Below are 18,890 nucleotides of genomic sequence, written 5' to 3' on the forward strand. Positions count from 1 at the left end.
TTCGGATCCATTTCACCAAACTAGGCGATCCTATAAAAACGCGAAAGAATGACCCCTCCTCTTAAGGCATTTGGGCCTTTGAAAGATCTTTCACTTGTGTCCGATGAAGAATGATGCAAGCCTAATTCTCCAGTGTTGCACATTTCACAGCCTATGAGATGTCCAATAACATAAAGACTTTTTGGTTCTGAAAATTCAGCACTATATCTGTTTGTAAACTACAAATAATAATGTAGGGGATATGGCATTCACCTTATGGAGGTTTTAACATCAAGGAACCAACAACATGGAGCATGGAGTTGAAGAATTAAAGGAGAATTAGCAACTTTTCAGCAAAAAATAAACCAATAGCATCCAGGGTTGCTCATCTTTCTCACCCTCTGAAATCCACTGAAAAGAAGTTAGGCCAATAAATTCTTTGTTCAACAATTCCTCTTTGCTCACGGTTTCTTGTTTCTTTCATTCACTTTTCAACTATTATGTACTCTTCTCACTGTTTACCACTGTGTATTTAGAGGACCTTGGTATTGTTTCCTAGAATGGCACTAGAGATACTCCAGAATGCATAAGCCTAAAGGTAGCTCTATCTTATATTCATTTACACGTCCATGTCTCAATCTTCTCCACTCATAAGATGGAACTCATAAAATATGCAGACACACTTTGAAACCACAAGAGTCATTAGCCTAAGAAAATAATTTTTACATAAAACGGGTCGTGTAGATGGTATCAGAAAAGTGTTAAGTTTGGCACTAGTGAGTCATAAAAGATGTGATCCGAATAACTAATGTTTGCATCCCCAGTCTTTAATCGCACAAATTATACAACACTCTCTGGAAAGCAAGAGATGTAGAAATGACAGTAGCATTGGTTCTAAGATGGCTATTGACTACTTTGATATATAAAACAAGTTTAGATTAATGGGGTGTATGCATATGTCAAAAAGCCAAAATGATAAATTGGTTATCAGTTATATGTCAAAATTGAATTTCTCTAACCTTAAGAGACCATCAAACAGGTCCCAAGTGAAAGTTTCAACAAAAAAGGGGGATGAGTTTACACCTGTCTCTGGGAGGACAGGTACAATTTAGTCTCTGCTAGCTAATAAGATAGTAAATATAAAGAAGCTAAAGCAATTCTACTAACATACCAAAATTGCAAGGCAAATATGTCTTACAATAATCTAAATGAAAAGCAAGTGGAATCTGAGAAGAAACTACTGTAAATCAGTCGCAATTATTGGTTGGATCCTCTAGATTTGACAGTCAACTTGCAGCACTTCAATGATACTCCACCTACTACCAAGGCCAACTACATAGTCATGGGATTTCATCAGTAGGATCCCCATCCAGATTTTGCCAGTGCAGTCCCAGGAAGGGACAGAGTGGAAGCTGCACTTGACTCAAACAAACCCAGTTTCTCAAGGAGCTTCTTGATTAGATCGCCAACTACATAAGAAACACCTGATGCCATAAACCCAGCAATAACATAATACAATATGGTTTTGATGTACCCATAAAAATTGGATGCCTTTTGGATGTAAGCCTTTCCAATAGCAAGCATAGTGATACATAATAGAGAAGCTGCTGCAACTGCTACAAGCTTCATATCCTTGTTGCCACTCTTAAGAAATGAGAAGCCATAAGTCACAGGAGCCACTAAGCCAAAAAGGAGAAATGATAACACAACCACTGTTGCATGAAGTTTGAAATTCTCTCTTTGACCCAGTTGTCGGTAATAACGATCCATTTCTTTGCTTGTTTGACTAGTGGACTCTTCAGATTGATCATTTCTTAGTTCAATAAGCTGTAAGGTTAAGTGAAGGTTCAAGATACAAGAAATTTGGACTAATGAAAAAATAAATAGATCCTATAATGGGTGTCATTTTTTAGAGGTATATGTTGAAACTACGAATATTGCTGAGGACAAGTCATATCATGTACTCCATTTTTTTTTTGACAGGCAATCATGTACCTGATGATACCTAGATCAATTATGGCGAGTATTTCCACAACTGAATTATATAAAGAATACATAACCAAAATACAGCAAGACACGACAATATTTAACAATCATCGGGAAAGATCATCCCAAAAGGAGCAGGGAAATATGCCACATCTTTAGCCATTAATAGTAAGTTTTTTATCAACTCCAACATGAAAAATAGAAGGGGAAAAAATTGAAAAGATTTTGAAAAAAAGAATAACAAAACAGACAGCCTTGTAGAACATATAATTGATGAAGTTCTGATATTGAAGCATGGGGCTCGTAGGAGTGGTAAGACAGGGTAACATGGTAATGAATGCAGTCTTCTTTTGTTTTATTTGCCTTTTCCTCCAAAAAAAAACAAACACATTGTATTGCATGCATTAAACTTTAATTTTACCAATTTTATAGTTCTGACTTTTAACTATATTCTTCTACAAAAATGATTCTTCATGATTTTTATGTATATTGTATACACATAATTTTGTAGAAGAATAATGATAATGAATTCTTCAGGGACCGACCATTATCTTAACCAAGAATGGTGCCTAAAACCATAATACATGTGCTTATATCAAATTAATTTGAGGTCTAAAGAAGAAAAGCCCATTTCAAACCCTACAAAATGATGAGAGTAGACTCATGACATCCTAAAGAGGCAGAGATCAAAATGGGAATTTGACACGATGACAATTGTGTTTCTGAGTTATTGGAGCAACCCTAATAGGAGTGCTTTTGCTTGGAACATTGCTTCTGATCCTCAAGTTATTTGGATTGAGATAAATTCTGGAATATTCTAGAATAGACGGAGGCCTATGGAGTACTTGATGGATGTTTTTAGTTTCTGTGCTTCTTATGAGGTTGAGTTACTACAGAGTACTTGGGCATTCCATTGAACATGGTTTTATGGAAGGAAATATGTTGGTTTGATAGTAGAAGAGACTCCAGGTTGAGGGTTGAGTAGACTTCGCACTAATGCTGTTTCAAATTTAGTTGTTTTTGTATGGTTGCCCGTGGGGCAACCTGGGTCCTATGGGGATTGGTGATGTCATCAGAGATTCTGAAGGCAACATGGTTAGAGAGTTCTTCATCCCAGCTTATTTTAGATTGGCTGCTGAAGTTCTGGCTTTGATGGAGAGGTTGATTGAGGTGTCCGTTTTGTGTTCCAAAATATGCAACTGGAAGAGGATTCCACTCTTCTTACCTTCATATATTTCAGAAGCAGAGGAGGCTGTGAAAACCAAATGATTGGATTAATAGAATCATTGATCACTTGAGAAGTGTAGGGTGCTCTTTCTTCTTGAGACCTAGGTTAGCTAATGAAGCAACAAATCAACTGGAAAATGAAAGACCTTTAGCATCAGAGCCTTAATTCATATAGGATTAGCTTTGAACTTTGGTTTTGTGGTTCTTAACCTTAATTTAATTATCAAAGTTTCCACATAAATTCATGTTATCTCTTTTCCTGCATGATTTTCTTATACATTGCTCTTCATACGCACTTGCTCTATCCTGTTAAATTCATAATATTTTCCCTTCATTGAACTATTATGAAAGGACCCCATAAAAACTAACAGAAAATAACCAGTAAAATTCAGGAACATTCATGATCAGAATGAGTAGAAACAAACTAAAAGAGTTGTTTGAAAACAAACAAACAAACAAATTATTTATCCATGCTGCCAAAAGGTGATTTCACCATTCGTCTCCTCCCCCTCATGTTCTATCCGACTAGCAATGGTGTCTTGAACAATAGCAATGAAAGTTCTACCAAACCATATCTGCATTTCCTAAAAACACAATATGACCTAAAATATAAACTTAAATGCGGTTCCATTTGCATGTTAGTAAGGATTTATATCAATAGAGATCCTATCTGCATTTCCTAAAAACACAATATGACCAAAAATATAAACTTAAATGTGGTTCCATTTGCATGTTAGTAAGGATTTATATCTACAGAGATCCTATTCTATTTCAGAGTGTAAATTATATCATTATTTACGAATGTGCATCAAGCCTGGAACTGCTATAGTGATAGTAAGACTAATTTTTACCAGTATTGAAATGGAAAAGACTTACATTATGACCAATCACAAAAAGGCCACCAATCAGATTTGCCAATCCCAAAGCTAAAATGTGCACTGCAATAACAGGACACATAATTATGACACAAAGTAATTACTATCTTACATAATGGAAACAAAAAAGACAAAGTTAATCAATTTTCCCCAAATCAAAGGATATATGAGAAGTTTTATTACAAGTTATGTTAATTTCATTGCTAGTGAGACAGGAACCAAGTTACATCATACATGCCCATGTTATCTTTTAGGAGAGTTACCAACAAATGCTTTGATTTAACATGATTAAACAATAACTATTCTAAATATGAAACATCCTTAATGTTGCGTTAGCGGAAGCTTTAATGCCACGAGTTTATGTCATAACATAAAGATCCACACAAAAGCACATAAGATTTTAATGTGATTCAACCAATCATGTCTATACCCATGGATGAAAAAACGATTCCACTATAACATGGAGAATATGACAAGGAATAGAAAAAACAAATACAACTATTGAGCACTAAAATGTCGCATGTTCCCCACACCTTATATCTACACCTTAGACTGCGAGCCTTGTTCTACTGGGTGTCTTCCACACTTCCTCACATCTCTATCCACTTAGTATAAACTTTATATGCTCATCTTCATCTCATAACTTTTTTCTTCTCATAATCTAGAATATTTATAAAAATATTCCTAACAATTTTCCTTATTTTTATAAGGAAATCTAATATTACAATGATGTCAACATAGGAAATTTTTTATATAATATTCTTTACCAAAAGGGATATATACCAAATAGTAATTGGAAACATTTTTCAACACTTAAGGAGAAAGTTGATGATCACATATTTTCAATGGGATGTATGATTGCTGTTGAGAGAGAGTTGAGAGAGAGAGAAAGAAGAAAAACCTTAATTCTCATTCATGTAATATCTACTTACAATTGAGAGATATATATATATATACATGGCTAGGAGTCCTAACTACCATACATGTGACCTATATTAACAAGGAAAGATAACATACTATAAATACATTATATTCAACACTCCCCCTCAAGCTGGAGCATATACGTCATATGCACCAAGCTTGTTACAAATATATTTAATCCTAGGACCTCTGAGAGATTTAGTGAAGATGTCTGCTAATTAATCATTTGAATTAACAAAACTTGTAGCAACACATCCTGATTCGATCTTCTCTCTAATGAAATGACAGTCAACTTCAATATGTTTGGTCCTTTCATGAAAGACTGGATTGGATGCAATATGTAATGCGGCCTAGTTATCACAGATGAGTTTCATCTGTTCATCCTTTCCAAATCTCAACTCCCGAAGAAGATGTCTCAACCATATGAGTTCACATGTTGCCAAAGTCATAGCTCGATACTCGGCTTCAGCGCTAGATCTGGCCACTACATCTTGTTTCTTACTCTTCCAAGATATTAGATTACCCCCAATAAAAACACAGTACCCTGAAGTGGAACGTCTATCTGTGGGTGAGCCAGCCCAATCTGCATCTGTGTAACCAACAACCTGAGTATGACCTCTGTTCTCGTACAATACACCTTGGCCTGGTGTACTTTTGATATATCGAAGAATGCGGATTACGGCATCCCAATGGCTATCACATGGTGACTGTAGGAATTGACTAACAACACTCACAGGAAAAGAAATGTCTGGACGAGTAATGGTAAGATAGTTCAATTTACCTACGAGTCGTCGATATCTCCCGGGGTCTCCTAAAGGCTCCCCCTGTCCTGGTACAAGTTTGACATTCGGATCCATAGGTGTGTCTACCGGTTTACAGTCTAACATACCGGTTTTTTCCAGGATGTCTAAAGCATACTTCCTTTGGGAAAGGACCACACCAGAACTGGATTGAGCTATCTCAATTCCCAAGAAATACTTGAGTTTCCCCAAGTCTTTGGTCTGAAAGTGGGTAAAAAGATGTTGCTTTAGTTTCTGAATACCATCCTGATCACTGCCTGTAATGACGATGTCGTCCACATAAACAACCAGATAAATACACTGCCCCAAGGAGTTATGATGATAGAAAACTGAATGGTCTGTTGTACTGCGAAGCATGCCAAACTCTTAAACAACAGAACTAAAACGGTCAAACCATGCTCGAGGAGATTGTTTCAAGCCATATAGAGAACGGCGTAACCTGCACACTAAACCAGACTCCCCCTGAGCAACAAAACCAGGAGGTTGCTCCATATAAACTTCCTCGGCAAGATCACCATGAAGGAAGGCATTTTTAATATCCAACTGATAAAGAGGCCAAGAGCACATAGCAGCCATGGAGAGAAGCAGACGGACAGAAGCAATCTTGGCAACAGGGGAGAATGTCTCACCATAATCAGAACCATAAACCTGAGTATAGCCTTTAGCAACTAAGCGGGCCTTAAGGCGATCAACCTGACCATCAGGACCAACCTTAACTGCGTAGACCCAACGACAGCCAACGGTAGATTTACCAGAGGGTAAAACAACAAGATCCCAAGTGTCATTAGAGTGCAGAGCAGCCATTTCATCCACCATTGCCTAGCGCCAGCCTGGATGGGAAAGAGCTTCATGGGTGCTCTTTGGAAGAGAAACAGAGGATATAGCAGAAACAAAAGCAGAATAGGGTGAAGATAATTGATGATAACTCAAAAAATTGTAAATAGGATGAGGATTACGAGTAAAGCGAGTACCTTTCCGAACAGCAATGGGTAAGTCATTAGGAGAGGGCAGAGCCGGGGCAGATGAAGCCGAAGGGATAGGAAGTGAGTCAGCAAGTGCCTCAGCAAAAGGGAGAGGAGCAACGACACGAGGGCGACGATGATAAACCTGAAGTGGTCGAGGAGGCATAGCATCAGGTGGGGAGACAATGGGAATGGGCAAGACTTCAGACACAGGAAGAGACTCAGAAGTGGTGGAAAATAATGGTGAGTCCTCAAAGAAAGTGACATCAGCAGAGATAAAGTATCGATGAGTCTCAAGGGAATAACAACGATAACCCTTCTGAAGTCTGGAATATCCCAAGAAGAGGCACTTCATGGCTTTGGCGGAAAGCTTGTCCTGTCCAGGAGTGAGAATATGAACAAAGCAAGTACAACCAAAGACACGAGGAGGAAGGAAATAAAGTGGTTGATCAGGAAAGATAAGGGAGTGAGGAATCTGATCATGTAAGACAGAGGAGGGCATACGATTAATCAAATAACAAGCGGTAAGAACAACGTCCCCCCAAAAACGAAAAGGAACGTTACTATGGAGGAGGATAGTACGAGCTGTCTCAACAAGATATCGATTCTTGCGTTCAGCTACCCCATTTTGTTGAGGAGTATGAGCACAAGAAGACTGATGAAGAATCCCATGATGAGAGATAAACGAAGTAAATTGGGCTAAAAAATATTCCCTGGCATTGTCACTGCGTAACACACGAATAGAAATATTGAACTAGGTTTGGATTTCAGCATAAAATTTCTGGAAAATAGAGAATAACTCAGCTCGATTTTTCATTAAAAATAACCAAGTACATCGAGAATAGTCATCAATGAAAGTGACAAAATACTGAAATCCTAAAGTAGATGCAGTCCGACAAGGACCCCAAACATCAGTGTGGACAAGCTCAAAAGGAGACTTTGCCCGATTATTCAAACGCTTTAGGAACGAGACATGAGTATGTTTCCCAAGCTGACATGACTCACACGGAAGCGACGACAAAGTGGAAAAACGAGGGACTATCTTCTGGAACTTGGAGAGACTAGGGTGGCCCAGACGATTGTGAATGAGGAGAGGAGCATCAGTGGAAATGCAAACTGCAGGAGATGAATCCGAGGTGAGGTGATAGAGGCCTTGAGACTCACGTCCTATGCCAATCGTCTTCCCCGTACTCCGGTCCTGCAAAGTCACAAATTTATCAGAAAAGGTAATAGAGCAATTAAGAGTACGAGTGATTTTGCTGATGGAAATAAGATTAAAAGGACATTCAGGAGTATAAAGGACAGAAGTGAGAGGTAGAGAAGGCAGAGGAAGGGCCAAACCAATACCTTTAGCCACAGTTTGAGAACCATTAGCTAAGGTAACAGTAGGTAAAGCAGAGGTAGTAGTAATAGAGGAGAAAAGATCCTTATTACCAAATAGGTGATCAGAAGCTCCAGAATCTAGAATCCAGGGTCCAAGAGAAGATGTGTGGGTAAGGCAGGCAGAGGCATTACCAGGCTGATCAACAGAGGCAATAGAAGCCTGAGATGTCTGAGATGCGGAGGAGCTCGGAGGCTGAGGCAGCGGAGAGTCAGAGGACTGGGCCATATGGGCAATGCGAGGAGGCCTTCCATGTAACTGATAGCAACGATCGCGAGTGTGGCCAAGTTTATTGCAATAGGTGCAATGAGGACGTTGGCCTCTACCTCGGGTACCACTGCGTCCTCCTCGAGAGGTAGTTTGAGAAACTAACACAGAAGAATCTGAAGTGCTATCAGATGGCAAAGTCTGAGTGGACGAGATACGGAGGAGGCGAGCAAACACATCATTCAAGGACGGAACTGATGAACTACCAAGAATCTGATCACGAATAGGCTCAAGATCCGGACGGAGGCCAATAAGAGTAAGGACCATGAAGAACTTGTCAAGCTGTGTTTGTTGAGCCCCAACATCAGGAGTAAGAGGCATCACAGTCAAGAACTCCTCCTTAAGAGAGGCAATCTGACCAATATAAGTAGATAGATCCAAGTCCTGTTGGCTGATATGGATAATAGCAGAAGCCACCTTATAAAGACGCTGGATATCATTTGTGTATAATCCTTTGGCCTGAGTCCAAAATTTAAAACAAGTTTTATAGGCCTGAAGATGAAGAAGAATCCTGGGATCAACTGATTGCCATAATACACTACATAACTGTGCATCTATCTTCCTCCACTGTACGCGGTCAACCTCAGGGATATCTGCCTCCTGGGTAACCAAGTGATCCTCATATCCTTGACCCATAAACCAAAGTTCAACAGAGGCAGACCAGGAAAGATAATTTTCACTGCCAACCAATTTCTCCGAAGTAATCATAGGAGATCCAGATATGACAGAGGAAAAAATGGAAGCTTTAGTAGCCATATCCACTTATCTTATGTTTGGATCGAAGAGAGCCCTAATACGGCTTCAGATTGCGGCGTGGCACCACCGAAAAAAAAGGAAACGGCCTCAGATCGCGGCGTGGTACCACCAGAAAGGTAGAAGAACACTTCCCAAGGCACGTGCAGGGATTGGGGTGGAGAAAAAGTAGTCGGAACTTCGCCGGAAAGACTGTTTGGAGGGCTGATGGAGACAAAAATCCCCAAAAGAGGTACATGCAGGGCTCGGATGGGAAAACCAGGGAGGTAGGGATGCTGGTCGGCGTCAGGCGAGGCTGGAGGAGGAGGCGCGTCGCCGGAAAAGGCCTCACGCGCCCTCACGCGCCAGCGCGTGAGATTCAGTCGCCGGCCGTAAAAGTGCGCGTGGACGGTTTTCTGGCTCCGATGCTTTTGGAAAAGTTGGAGATCTCCTCCAGGCGCTCCTCTTGGTGTGGTCGGTGTCGGAAAAAGACGTCGCCGGAAAAGTTCTCCGGAAAAGTTCGCCGGAAAAGTTCGCCGGCGGTGAGTGTTTTCTGACGACGATCCGACTGACCGGAAAGTATTGGGAGATGGGGAAGGTGACCGGAATGAAACACGGTCACCGGAAGGTTTCCTGGAGTTGATGACACGGGAAACAGGAAAGAAGGTTTCCCGGAGTTGATGACACGGGAAACAGGAAAGAATTAGGTTTTCTTCCTTGGCTCTGATACCATGTTGAGAGAGAGAGAAAGAAGAAAAACCTTAATTCTCATTCATGTAATATCTACTTACAATTGAGAGATATATATATATATACAAGGCTAGGAGTCCTAACTACCATACATGTGACCTATATTAACAAGGAAAGATAACATACTATAAATACATTATATTCAACAATTGCCATTTTTTTTATAAGAGATATATGAATTACCAAATCAAAAACAAATAATGATTTTTAAGAAGTTAAATGTAGCAAACAAAAAAATAGATGGTATTTTTTACGATACTGGTGTTTTATGTAATGGTGCATTAAATACATAAACATCTAACCACTTACATGTGGTAGCATCAGCACCGGCTGCAGATGTTACAATGCTCAGGCTTGTAATTGATTCTATTAGACCACCATACACAATGCTTTTTAAGATTTCCCATTTCTTAGAATTTTCTGGTCCAGAAATTGTAGGTGCTTCTAGAACAGGAATAACTTGTGTGATTGGAGAAGCTAGTGGTTCATCTGACCCTGCCATAATAATAACATCACATCATTTCCTGCATATAACTTAATGAAGATACAACAATCTAATAAGTAAATTTATCAAGCAAATGCAATATGCATGACATATAAGAATGCATTAAAATGGTGGCAAACTCAAGTGCAATAACAAAAATTAGTTGTATATGTAATAACTAGAAAGCTATTCATAAATTATTATTAAGGTAAGGAGCATTTGAGTGAGTTATTAACTTTGTGATAGACTCAACTAGCTAATGGAATCCAAAAGGACCAAGAAGAATCTGTCATTGGAAGTGAACCATCCAATTATATTCAAATAAATGTATCCATGTTGTTTGCAGCCTGATGATAACCGGAGAACATTAATATAGATTCCACAATAGTAACAAGGTTCTGAAATTATAAAATTTGTGCTGACACTTGGGACAATGAGACTTTAAACCATATCCAAGTTTTAAAGCATCCCAAGTAAGGAATCCATATTGTTGAAGAGTATGATATACATTGTGAACCCAAATCCTACAAGATTAAGCTTTTAGGAAAATTGGTAGTTACAACATGGTACCAAAGCCTCGTTTAGTAGGAGATCATGTGTTCGAACCTCACCACCATAAGTTTATTTCACCAATTTACTAAGCCCAGATGTAAGCCAAAAAAGTAGCTACATGTGAGGGAGGATGTTGAAAACCATAATATACATTATGAACCCAAATCCTAAACATTTAAACTTTTAGGAAAATTGATAGTTCAACACATAGTTTCAACACCTGATGTTTCACTTGAATTTATAGTTTCAAGAACTTTCACTGAAACTCCTCAAGGCTTTTGGACAAATTCAAAATTTCAGTAAATAGACACATTTCCTTCAATTTGTAGTATCTGATCAACCTCAAAATCTAAATTGGAGCCTCATATATTGAATATAGCTTTTAAGAGAGAATTACCAACTACTGCTCTTTGATTGTGCTTGATTGAAAAATTTACACACTGTAGTACCATATATGTATTTAGATCAGTTCAATCAACAGCAATTTTCAGGTTGCTTCACAGGATCTTACAACTTCAGAATCCTCCTAACTCACATGCATTGCTTCCCTATTTCCTTGGAGTCTTGGACTTCCAAACTTTAGCCTTCAATCTCTGAGATAGTGATGCATTCCTCTCACAAATTATAACAGAATTGCTCAAACAAATAAAAAATAAAAAATAAAAAATGAAAGAAAAATACAAACTCCTTAAACTCTATTTGTAGACTAAAAAGAGAGTATGTGGCATAGGATCTTTAGGAATCTTTATATCAGAAAGTAAAGATTCATACCAATCCTGAATATTATGCACGAACTTCCTTTCAAGATTTGTGATTGAAGAATTTCTGAACTCCTTTATTGATAATGAATCGGTACACACCATACACATATATATACACAAATGACTGAATAAGAAACAATCAATCTAGCTTAATTCTCTCCTAAAATTAGGAAACTAAATCATAAGGAAATATCCTAAATGATCTCTCCTTTTTTATTCCTAAATTAAAGTCCTAACTTTGGCATTATTTCAACACTCCCCCTCAAGCTGGAGAATATATATCATATAATCCCAGCTTGCAAGTTAAGTCTTCGAAGTTAGGCCTAGGTAAAGCTTTGGTGAGGATGTCTGCGGTTTGGTGCTTGGTAGGAACATAGTTTAATTTGACCGTCTCACTAGTCACCTTCTCTGTGATAAAGTGTCTGTCAATCTCAACATGCTTGGTCCTGTCATGATGCACGGGGTTCTTTGCTATGCTTATAGCTGCCTGATTATCACACATCATCAGAATTGGAGATGAACTCGTTTGTCCCAGTTCACTAAGAACCCTTTTTATCCAAATCCCTTCACAGATTCCCTGTGCAAGAGCTCTGTACTCAGCTTTTGCACTACTTCTGGCTACAACTGATTGCTTCTTACTCCTCCAGGTAACAAGATTTCCCCAGACAAAAGAACAATATCCGGAAGTGGACCGCCTGTCAATGATGTTTCCTGCCCAATCCGCATCTGAGTATACTTCAGTGTCACGGTTCTCTGTCTTTCTGAAGAATAGGCCTTTCCCTGGTGTCATTTTTAAATATCTAAGAATCCTGTAGACTGCTTCCATGTGTTCCTCAGTGGGGCTGTGCATGAATTGACTTACAGCACTCACTGCAAAGCCAATATCTGGCCGAGTGTGTGAGAGATAAATCAAGTGCCCGACAAGCCGCTGATATCTCCCCCTGTCTACCGGTGTACTTTCTTTCTCGATACCAAGTTTCTTCTGACTATCCATAGGAGTATCAATTGGTTTGCATCCAAGCATACCGGTCTCCTTAAGAAGATCGAGTATGTATTTTCTTTGAGAGACTACGATTCCTTTCCTTGATCTAGCCACTTCCATACCAAGGAAATATTTCAAATTTCCAAGGTCTTTAACTTCAAACTCTTCTGACAAATACTTCTTCAAATTCTGTAACTCCCCCATATCATTTCCAGATAGAATAATATCATCGACATAGACTATCAATATGGCCAATTTCCCGGCATGAGATTTCTTGACAAATAGAGTATGATCAGCCTGACCTTGTTTGTAGCCCAGCTTCAGGACTGCTTTTGTGAATCTATCAAACCAGGCTCGAGGAGATTGTTTAAGGCCGTACAATGATTTTTGGAGTTTGCAAACCTGATTCTTTGCCATACTTTCTTCGAAACCAGGTGGTATTTCCATGTAGACTTCCTCTTCTAGGTCCCCATTTAGAAACGCATTTTTTATGTCCAGTTGTTGCAAGCACCAATCTTGATTGACAGCCAATGAGAGAAGGATCCTGATAGTGTTCAGTTTTGCAACAGGAGCAAAAGTCTCCTGATAGTCTATCCCATAGGATTGTGTAAACCCTCTAGCTACCAAACGAGCCTTGAATCTTTCGACTGATCCATCTGCTTTGTATTTTATGGTGAAAATCCACTTGCACCCCACAGGCCTCTTCCCAACCGGCAAATCTGTGATAGTCCACGTCCCATTCTTCTCAAGTGCATCAATCTCATCTTGTACTGCCTTCTTCCATTCTGAAATTTTTAATGCCTCTTGTATTGTGTTGGGAACCTGAGTATCATCAAGAGAAGTAGCAAATGCTCTGTAAGATGGTGATAACCCTTCATACGTAACATAATTCCCAATTGGATGATCTGTACATCTCCTAACACCCTTCCTCAATGCAATTGGCAAAGTAGAATCATCAATGCTGGGAATTAACACCTCTCCAGCCCTATCCTCACCTATGTTCTCTTCAGGAAGACTTGAATTGGAGTCAATATATTGGCCACATGTTGACTGTGATCCGTGCTCTAATTCCTGTCTTTTCCTCCTCCTGATGTAAACTTGTAAGTTCTCATTAGCAAGTTGTGGGGCTATAGGTTGAATAGGCATGGGAGACTGGATGGTCACGGGAGAAGGAACATTTGTGTGCTGGGCTGGCTGAACTGATGGCGGCATGGGTGTGGACAACTCAGTGGGCGCGAATTGGGAAGGATTTGGTGACTCTGAGTGAAAAGAAGGTACACCATCAAGAAAAGACTCCCAAACTTGATGTTCATTCATGCTCTCCCCCTGAACATGAGATTTGGGATAGAAGAAGACATGTTCAAAGAAAGAGACGTCCATGGTGGTGTAAAATCTTTTGTTGGTTGGAGAATAGCATTTGTACCCTTTTTGGGTTGGAGAATACCCTAGAAAAATGCACTTATTTGCTCGAGGAGCAAATTTGCTACGATTTTGAGGATACACATGAACGAATGCCGTACAACCAAATACTTTGAGTGGTAAATCAGAAGAGGCGGCATGGGTGTGAGGAAACTGTTTTAAGAAAAGTTGACGTGGGGATTGAAAGGTAAGCACTCTGGATGGCATACGGTTAATCAAATAGGTAGCTGTGAGAATAGCTTCCCCCCAGAAATAGTTTGGAACATTAGAGGAAAACATAAGGCACCGGGCAACCTCCAAGAGATGTCTATTCTTGCGTTCGGCCACCCCATTTTGTTGTGGGGTGTCAACACAAGAACTTATGTGGATAATGCCATGATTTTGAAGATAAGTACTGAGACTACTAGTAAAGTATTCCTTTGCATTATCTGACTTGAGGACTTGTATTTTGGAATTGAATTGATTTTGAACCATACGATTGAAGGTTTGAAAAATGTGCCCGACCTCTGACTTTTCTTTCATAAGGAAAACCCATGTTACCCGAGTATGATCATCAACGAATGTCACAAACCATCGAGTGCCAGAAATATTTTTTATCCGGGAGGGACCCCACACATCACTATGTACTAGAGAGAAAACAGTCGAAGGTTTGTATGGGATTTGAGGATATACTGTTCGAGTATGCTTTGCAAACTGACAAATTTCACAGTGATAAGATGCTGGATTTTTATTGATAAATAATCTGGGAAACAATTTTGCAAGGTAAACAAAGCTAGGATGACCAAGGCGATAGTGTAACATTATAATCTTACTATCTTTATTGACCTTAGAATTTGACACAGAATTGAAAGACTCTGACATACTCTGAGACTGTACGCAACTTGCTTGAGAGACTTGGTTGGAGAATTGGCCACATGAAAGGAGGTAGAGCCCGGAACACAGTTCAGCACTGCCAATCATCTTCCCCGATTTCAAGTCCTGAAAAACACACAAGTTTGGATAGAATTTAGTAACACATTGGAGATCATGAGCCAATTTGCTAATGGACAAAAGATTGCAATCCAAGTTTGGAACATGGAGGACAGAGTCAAGATATAAGTCTTTAGTAAGTTTTATAGAACCTGTCCCGGCAATTTTTGACTTTGAACCATCAGCAATATGGACGGATGAATGACCATTACTTGGCTTGTAATTTTGAAGAATGGCAGCATCTCCTGTCATGTGATCAGAAGCACCTGTGTCTACTATCCACGGCCTCATTCCTCCTCGATTAGCAGTGAAGGCTACACCGGTAGTACTGCCACTGCCAACTTGGCTTAATAATTTCTGTAGCATCTCCATCTGCTCTTTGTTGAATGGACTCGGCTCGGGAACAGAGGTGCTCTCAGAGTTGGCAGCCACGTGTGCTCTGCCATCTCTGTCAAACCGTGGCTTTGGTTTCCAATCAGCAGGTTTGCCATGAAGCTTCCAGCAAGTCTCCTTATAATGGCCTGGTTTCTTACAATAATCACACCAAGGCCTATCCCGTTTCTGACGATCTCCACCACTACTATTAAATGACCGAGCCGCAAGGGCAGAGGCATCCAATGTTGGGGCAGGTTGCTCTTTTGATCCCATCATCACTTTCTTTCTACTTTCTTCACGTCTAACCTCTGAAAAAGCCTCCCTGAGACTTGGCAGGGGTTTAATGCCCATGATTCGGCCTCTAACATCATCCAATTCCCTGTTTAGTCCTAGGAAGAACTTGAACAGTCTCTTTTGTTCCACAATTTGCCTGTATGTTGCTGCATCATCCGAACATTTCCATGAGTGAGTCTCAAATAAGTAAAGTTGCTGCCAATACCTTGTGAGTGTGTTGTAATACTGAGTAACTGACTGCTCTCCTTGGCGGAAGTCATGTAGAGCTGATTCAACCTGAAACAGTCCTGAAGTATTTTCAGAACTTGAGTAAGTTTCTTTGGCTGCATCCCATATGTCCTTTGCAGTCCCAAACAGCAAGAAATTTTCGCCTATGTCATTGTTCATGGAATTGATAAGCCATGACATGATCATGCTGTTTTCAATCTTCCACTTCCTGAAACCCGGTTCTGTAGTTTCTGGCATGACTGCTTCTCCAGTGAGGTACTCATCCTTTCCTTTACCGCAAATGAACAGCAACACAGATTGTGACCACTGTAAATAGTTATGGCCATTTAATTTGTGTCCTGTGATGAGAATAGGAGAGGAATCATTGCCACCAAGGTTTGGAATTTCAGATCTGCCCCCTGATTCTGGTGACGTGACGCTGGATACTTGTGATGATGCCATTCCGTATTTTGTCATGGACCGGAAAGGTAGAAGAACACTTTTCAAGGCACGTGCAGGGACTGGAGTTGAGAAAAAATAGCCGAAGGACGCCGGAAAATCTGATCAGAGGGCCCGCGGAAGCAAAAGAACCCCAAAAGAGGCACGTGCAGGGCTCGGATTGCACAAACAGGTAGGAAGGGTGGCTGGTCGGCGTCAGGCGAGCCTAGAGGAGGAAGCGCGTCGCCGGAAAGTGGCTCACGCGCCCTCACGCGCCGGCGCGTGAGATGCAGTCGCCGGCCGGAAAAACGCGCGTGGGCGGCGCGTGGATGGGTTTCTGGTTCCGGTGCTTTGGGACAAATTGGAGATCTCCTCCAGGCGCTCCTTGCGGTGTAGAAAAAAAACCGTCGCCGGAAAGTTCGCCGGAAAAATTCGCCGGAAAAGTTGCCGGCGGTGAGTGTTTTCTGACGACTATTCGACTGACTGGAAAGTGTTTTCTCCCTTGGCTCTGAGAACAGGGACTGATGGCCGGAATGAGAGAGAGAGAGAGAGAGATGATCGGATTGAGATATGGCCAGAAAGATTTGGCCGGAATGAGTGATGGCCTGAATAAGAGGTGGCCAGAAGGGATTAGGGTTTCAGAAAACTGGCTCTGATACCATGAAGAATTTCTGAACTCCTTTATTGATAATGAATCGGTACACACCATACACATATATATACACAAATGACTGAATAAGAAACAATCAATCTAGCTTAATTCTCTCCTAAAATTAGGAAACTAAATCATAAGGAAATATCCTAAATGATCTCTCCTTTTTTATTCCTAAATTAAAGTCCTAACTTTGGCATTATTTCAACAGTGATACCTGAACTCTTACTTTAAGAGTCATTAATACATAAATTCTCCCACAGAATAATCACCACCATTTTAAAAATGAAATCCTATGTTAAGATATATGAACTGTTATAAAGAGTCCTTAATTGGACACATGGACTCTCTTTTCAAGATTCATTAACTCTTATAATAAGGATATAGGAACTGGTATTTGGAGTCACTAATAGGATACATATAACTCCTATGATAGCATACTGAAACTCTATTTTCAAGATTCATGAACACCAACTCTTAATAGTTAAAATATTCTATTCCATGACTACCAACAAATTAAAACTTCACCCATGGAGTTGAGAATTATCAGTGAAGCTCTCTTTACCTAGGCCTAAAACATTTTAGCCCCTCCAACTAAATATGGTTGGGCTACCATTGTTCATTGCCAATACTTCTAGCTTACATGTGTTCCTTGTACATATTTGTGTGTAGAATTCTGTTAACATCAGATAAAAATATTTTCTAGATCATACAGGTTGGTTTTAGATCCACTCACAAAAGGTGCAACTCAAAATGTTCTTTCCTAACATAAGAGTGGTGGATCCCCTATTAGATGTCTACAAATCTTGACATCTGATTCACATGACCATTCATATATATATATATATATATATATATATATATATATATATAACCTTCAATAGGACATCATTGTTACAGTATCAAAATTGTATAACCACACATAAGATTGAGTAAAACCCTCAAGGAACTATGAACAGAACCTCTTTCTTTACTGGAAAACCTCCAAGAGGGCCTTACGGTGATTGGTCATCTTCCAAGTGAGAGCATCCTAATCTGGTGCTTAAGAAATCCTATCATCTGTATTACACTATGTGACAACAATCTTAAAGCATGTTTTCAAATCCACAATCAAAGACAATGGACGTATTTTAGATAACAAGGAATTTAAAAATTCATCTCCCTGTAAATGTTGATACCATTTACATGTTCCCAATAAAATGTAACACAACCAATTTAACTAATAAATACTATGATTAAATTTATTTGAAGCTCATATATTTGTTTCAAATAAAACAATAAACCACGATATAATCTGTTGAATGAAAATATGATCCATGCATAAAACATCCAAATAAAGGAACTTGGCAATCACATACTGTCAGTGGGAATATATATGATGAAGTATTTGCAAATACCTTGTAATTATTAAGAAGTTAAAATCTCATACAAATAATTGGAACTATTTCATATATTAGTATTCAGTAGTGGTTTACACATACCTATGGCCTCAACCGGAGATGGCACAATGCTTGGGCTTGTAATTGATTTTGTCAAGCCAACATTCACAATGCCTTTTAGAAAACCCCACTTTTTAGCATTTTCTGTTTCAATAATTGTAATTGTTTCTGAACCAGTAACATCTTGTGCATTCTGAAGATCTCCTGGTCCCATTGACCCTGCTTCAACAGATCAAATAGATCAGTTCCTGCACCATAATCTAATATGGATACAACCATCCAACAAGAAAATGTATCTAGTTAAGTGATGTGCAGGGACACCAAATTTTTACTGAATACACAAACAAGAAGAGGATTGATCTCTTATGGGGAGGCAAGTACCAAATGGTTCAAGCATATCAATATCAGCTGCTCAATTTATTGTGCCTAGTGTGCCAC

General features: G+C 39.5%; 1 protein-coding gene across 6 annotated transcripts in view; it reads right to left on the reverse strand.

The window, feature by feature from the left end:
* Window positions 1-952: 952 nt before the first annotated feature.
* LOC100852895 (membrane protein of ER body-like protein) overlaps window positions 953-18,890 on the reverse strand; it is a 46,036-nt gene continuing 28,098 nt past the window's right edge. For all 6 annotated transcript variants that reach the window (XM_059738127.1, XM_059738128.1, XM_059738126.1 and 3 more), the window contains 4 exons: window positions 18,495-18,671; window positions 10,190-10,375; window positions 4,069-4,130; window positions 953-1,806 (listed from right to left, as the gene is read on the reverse strand). In XM_059738127.1, the coding sequence (XP_059594110.1) occupies window positions 1,333-1,806; window positions 4,069-4,130; window positions 10,190-10,375; window positions 18,495-18,671 (899 nt within the window). In that variant the 3' untranslated portion in view covers window positions 953-1,332. The remainder of the gene's footprint in view (window positions 1,807-4,068; window positions 4,131-10,189; window positions 10,376-18,494; window positions 18,672-18,890) is intronic.

This window comes from Vitis vinifera, chromosome 7 (genome assembly GCF_030704535.1).
Source record: "Vitis vinifera cultivar Pinot Noir 40024 chromosome 7, ASM3070453v1".
In the NCBI taxonomy this organism is placed as follows: domain Eukaryota; kingdom Viridiplantae; phylum Streptophyta; class Magnoliopsida; order Vitales; family Vitaceae; genus Vitis; species Vitis vinifera.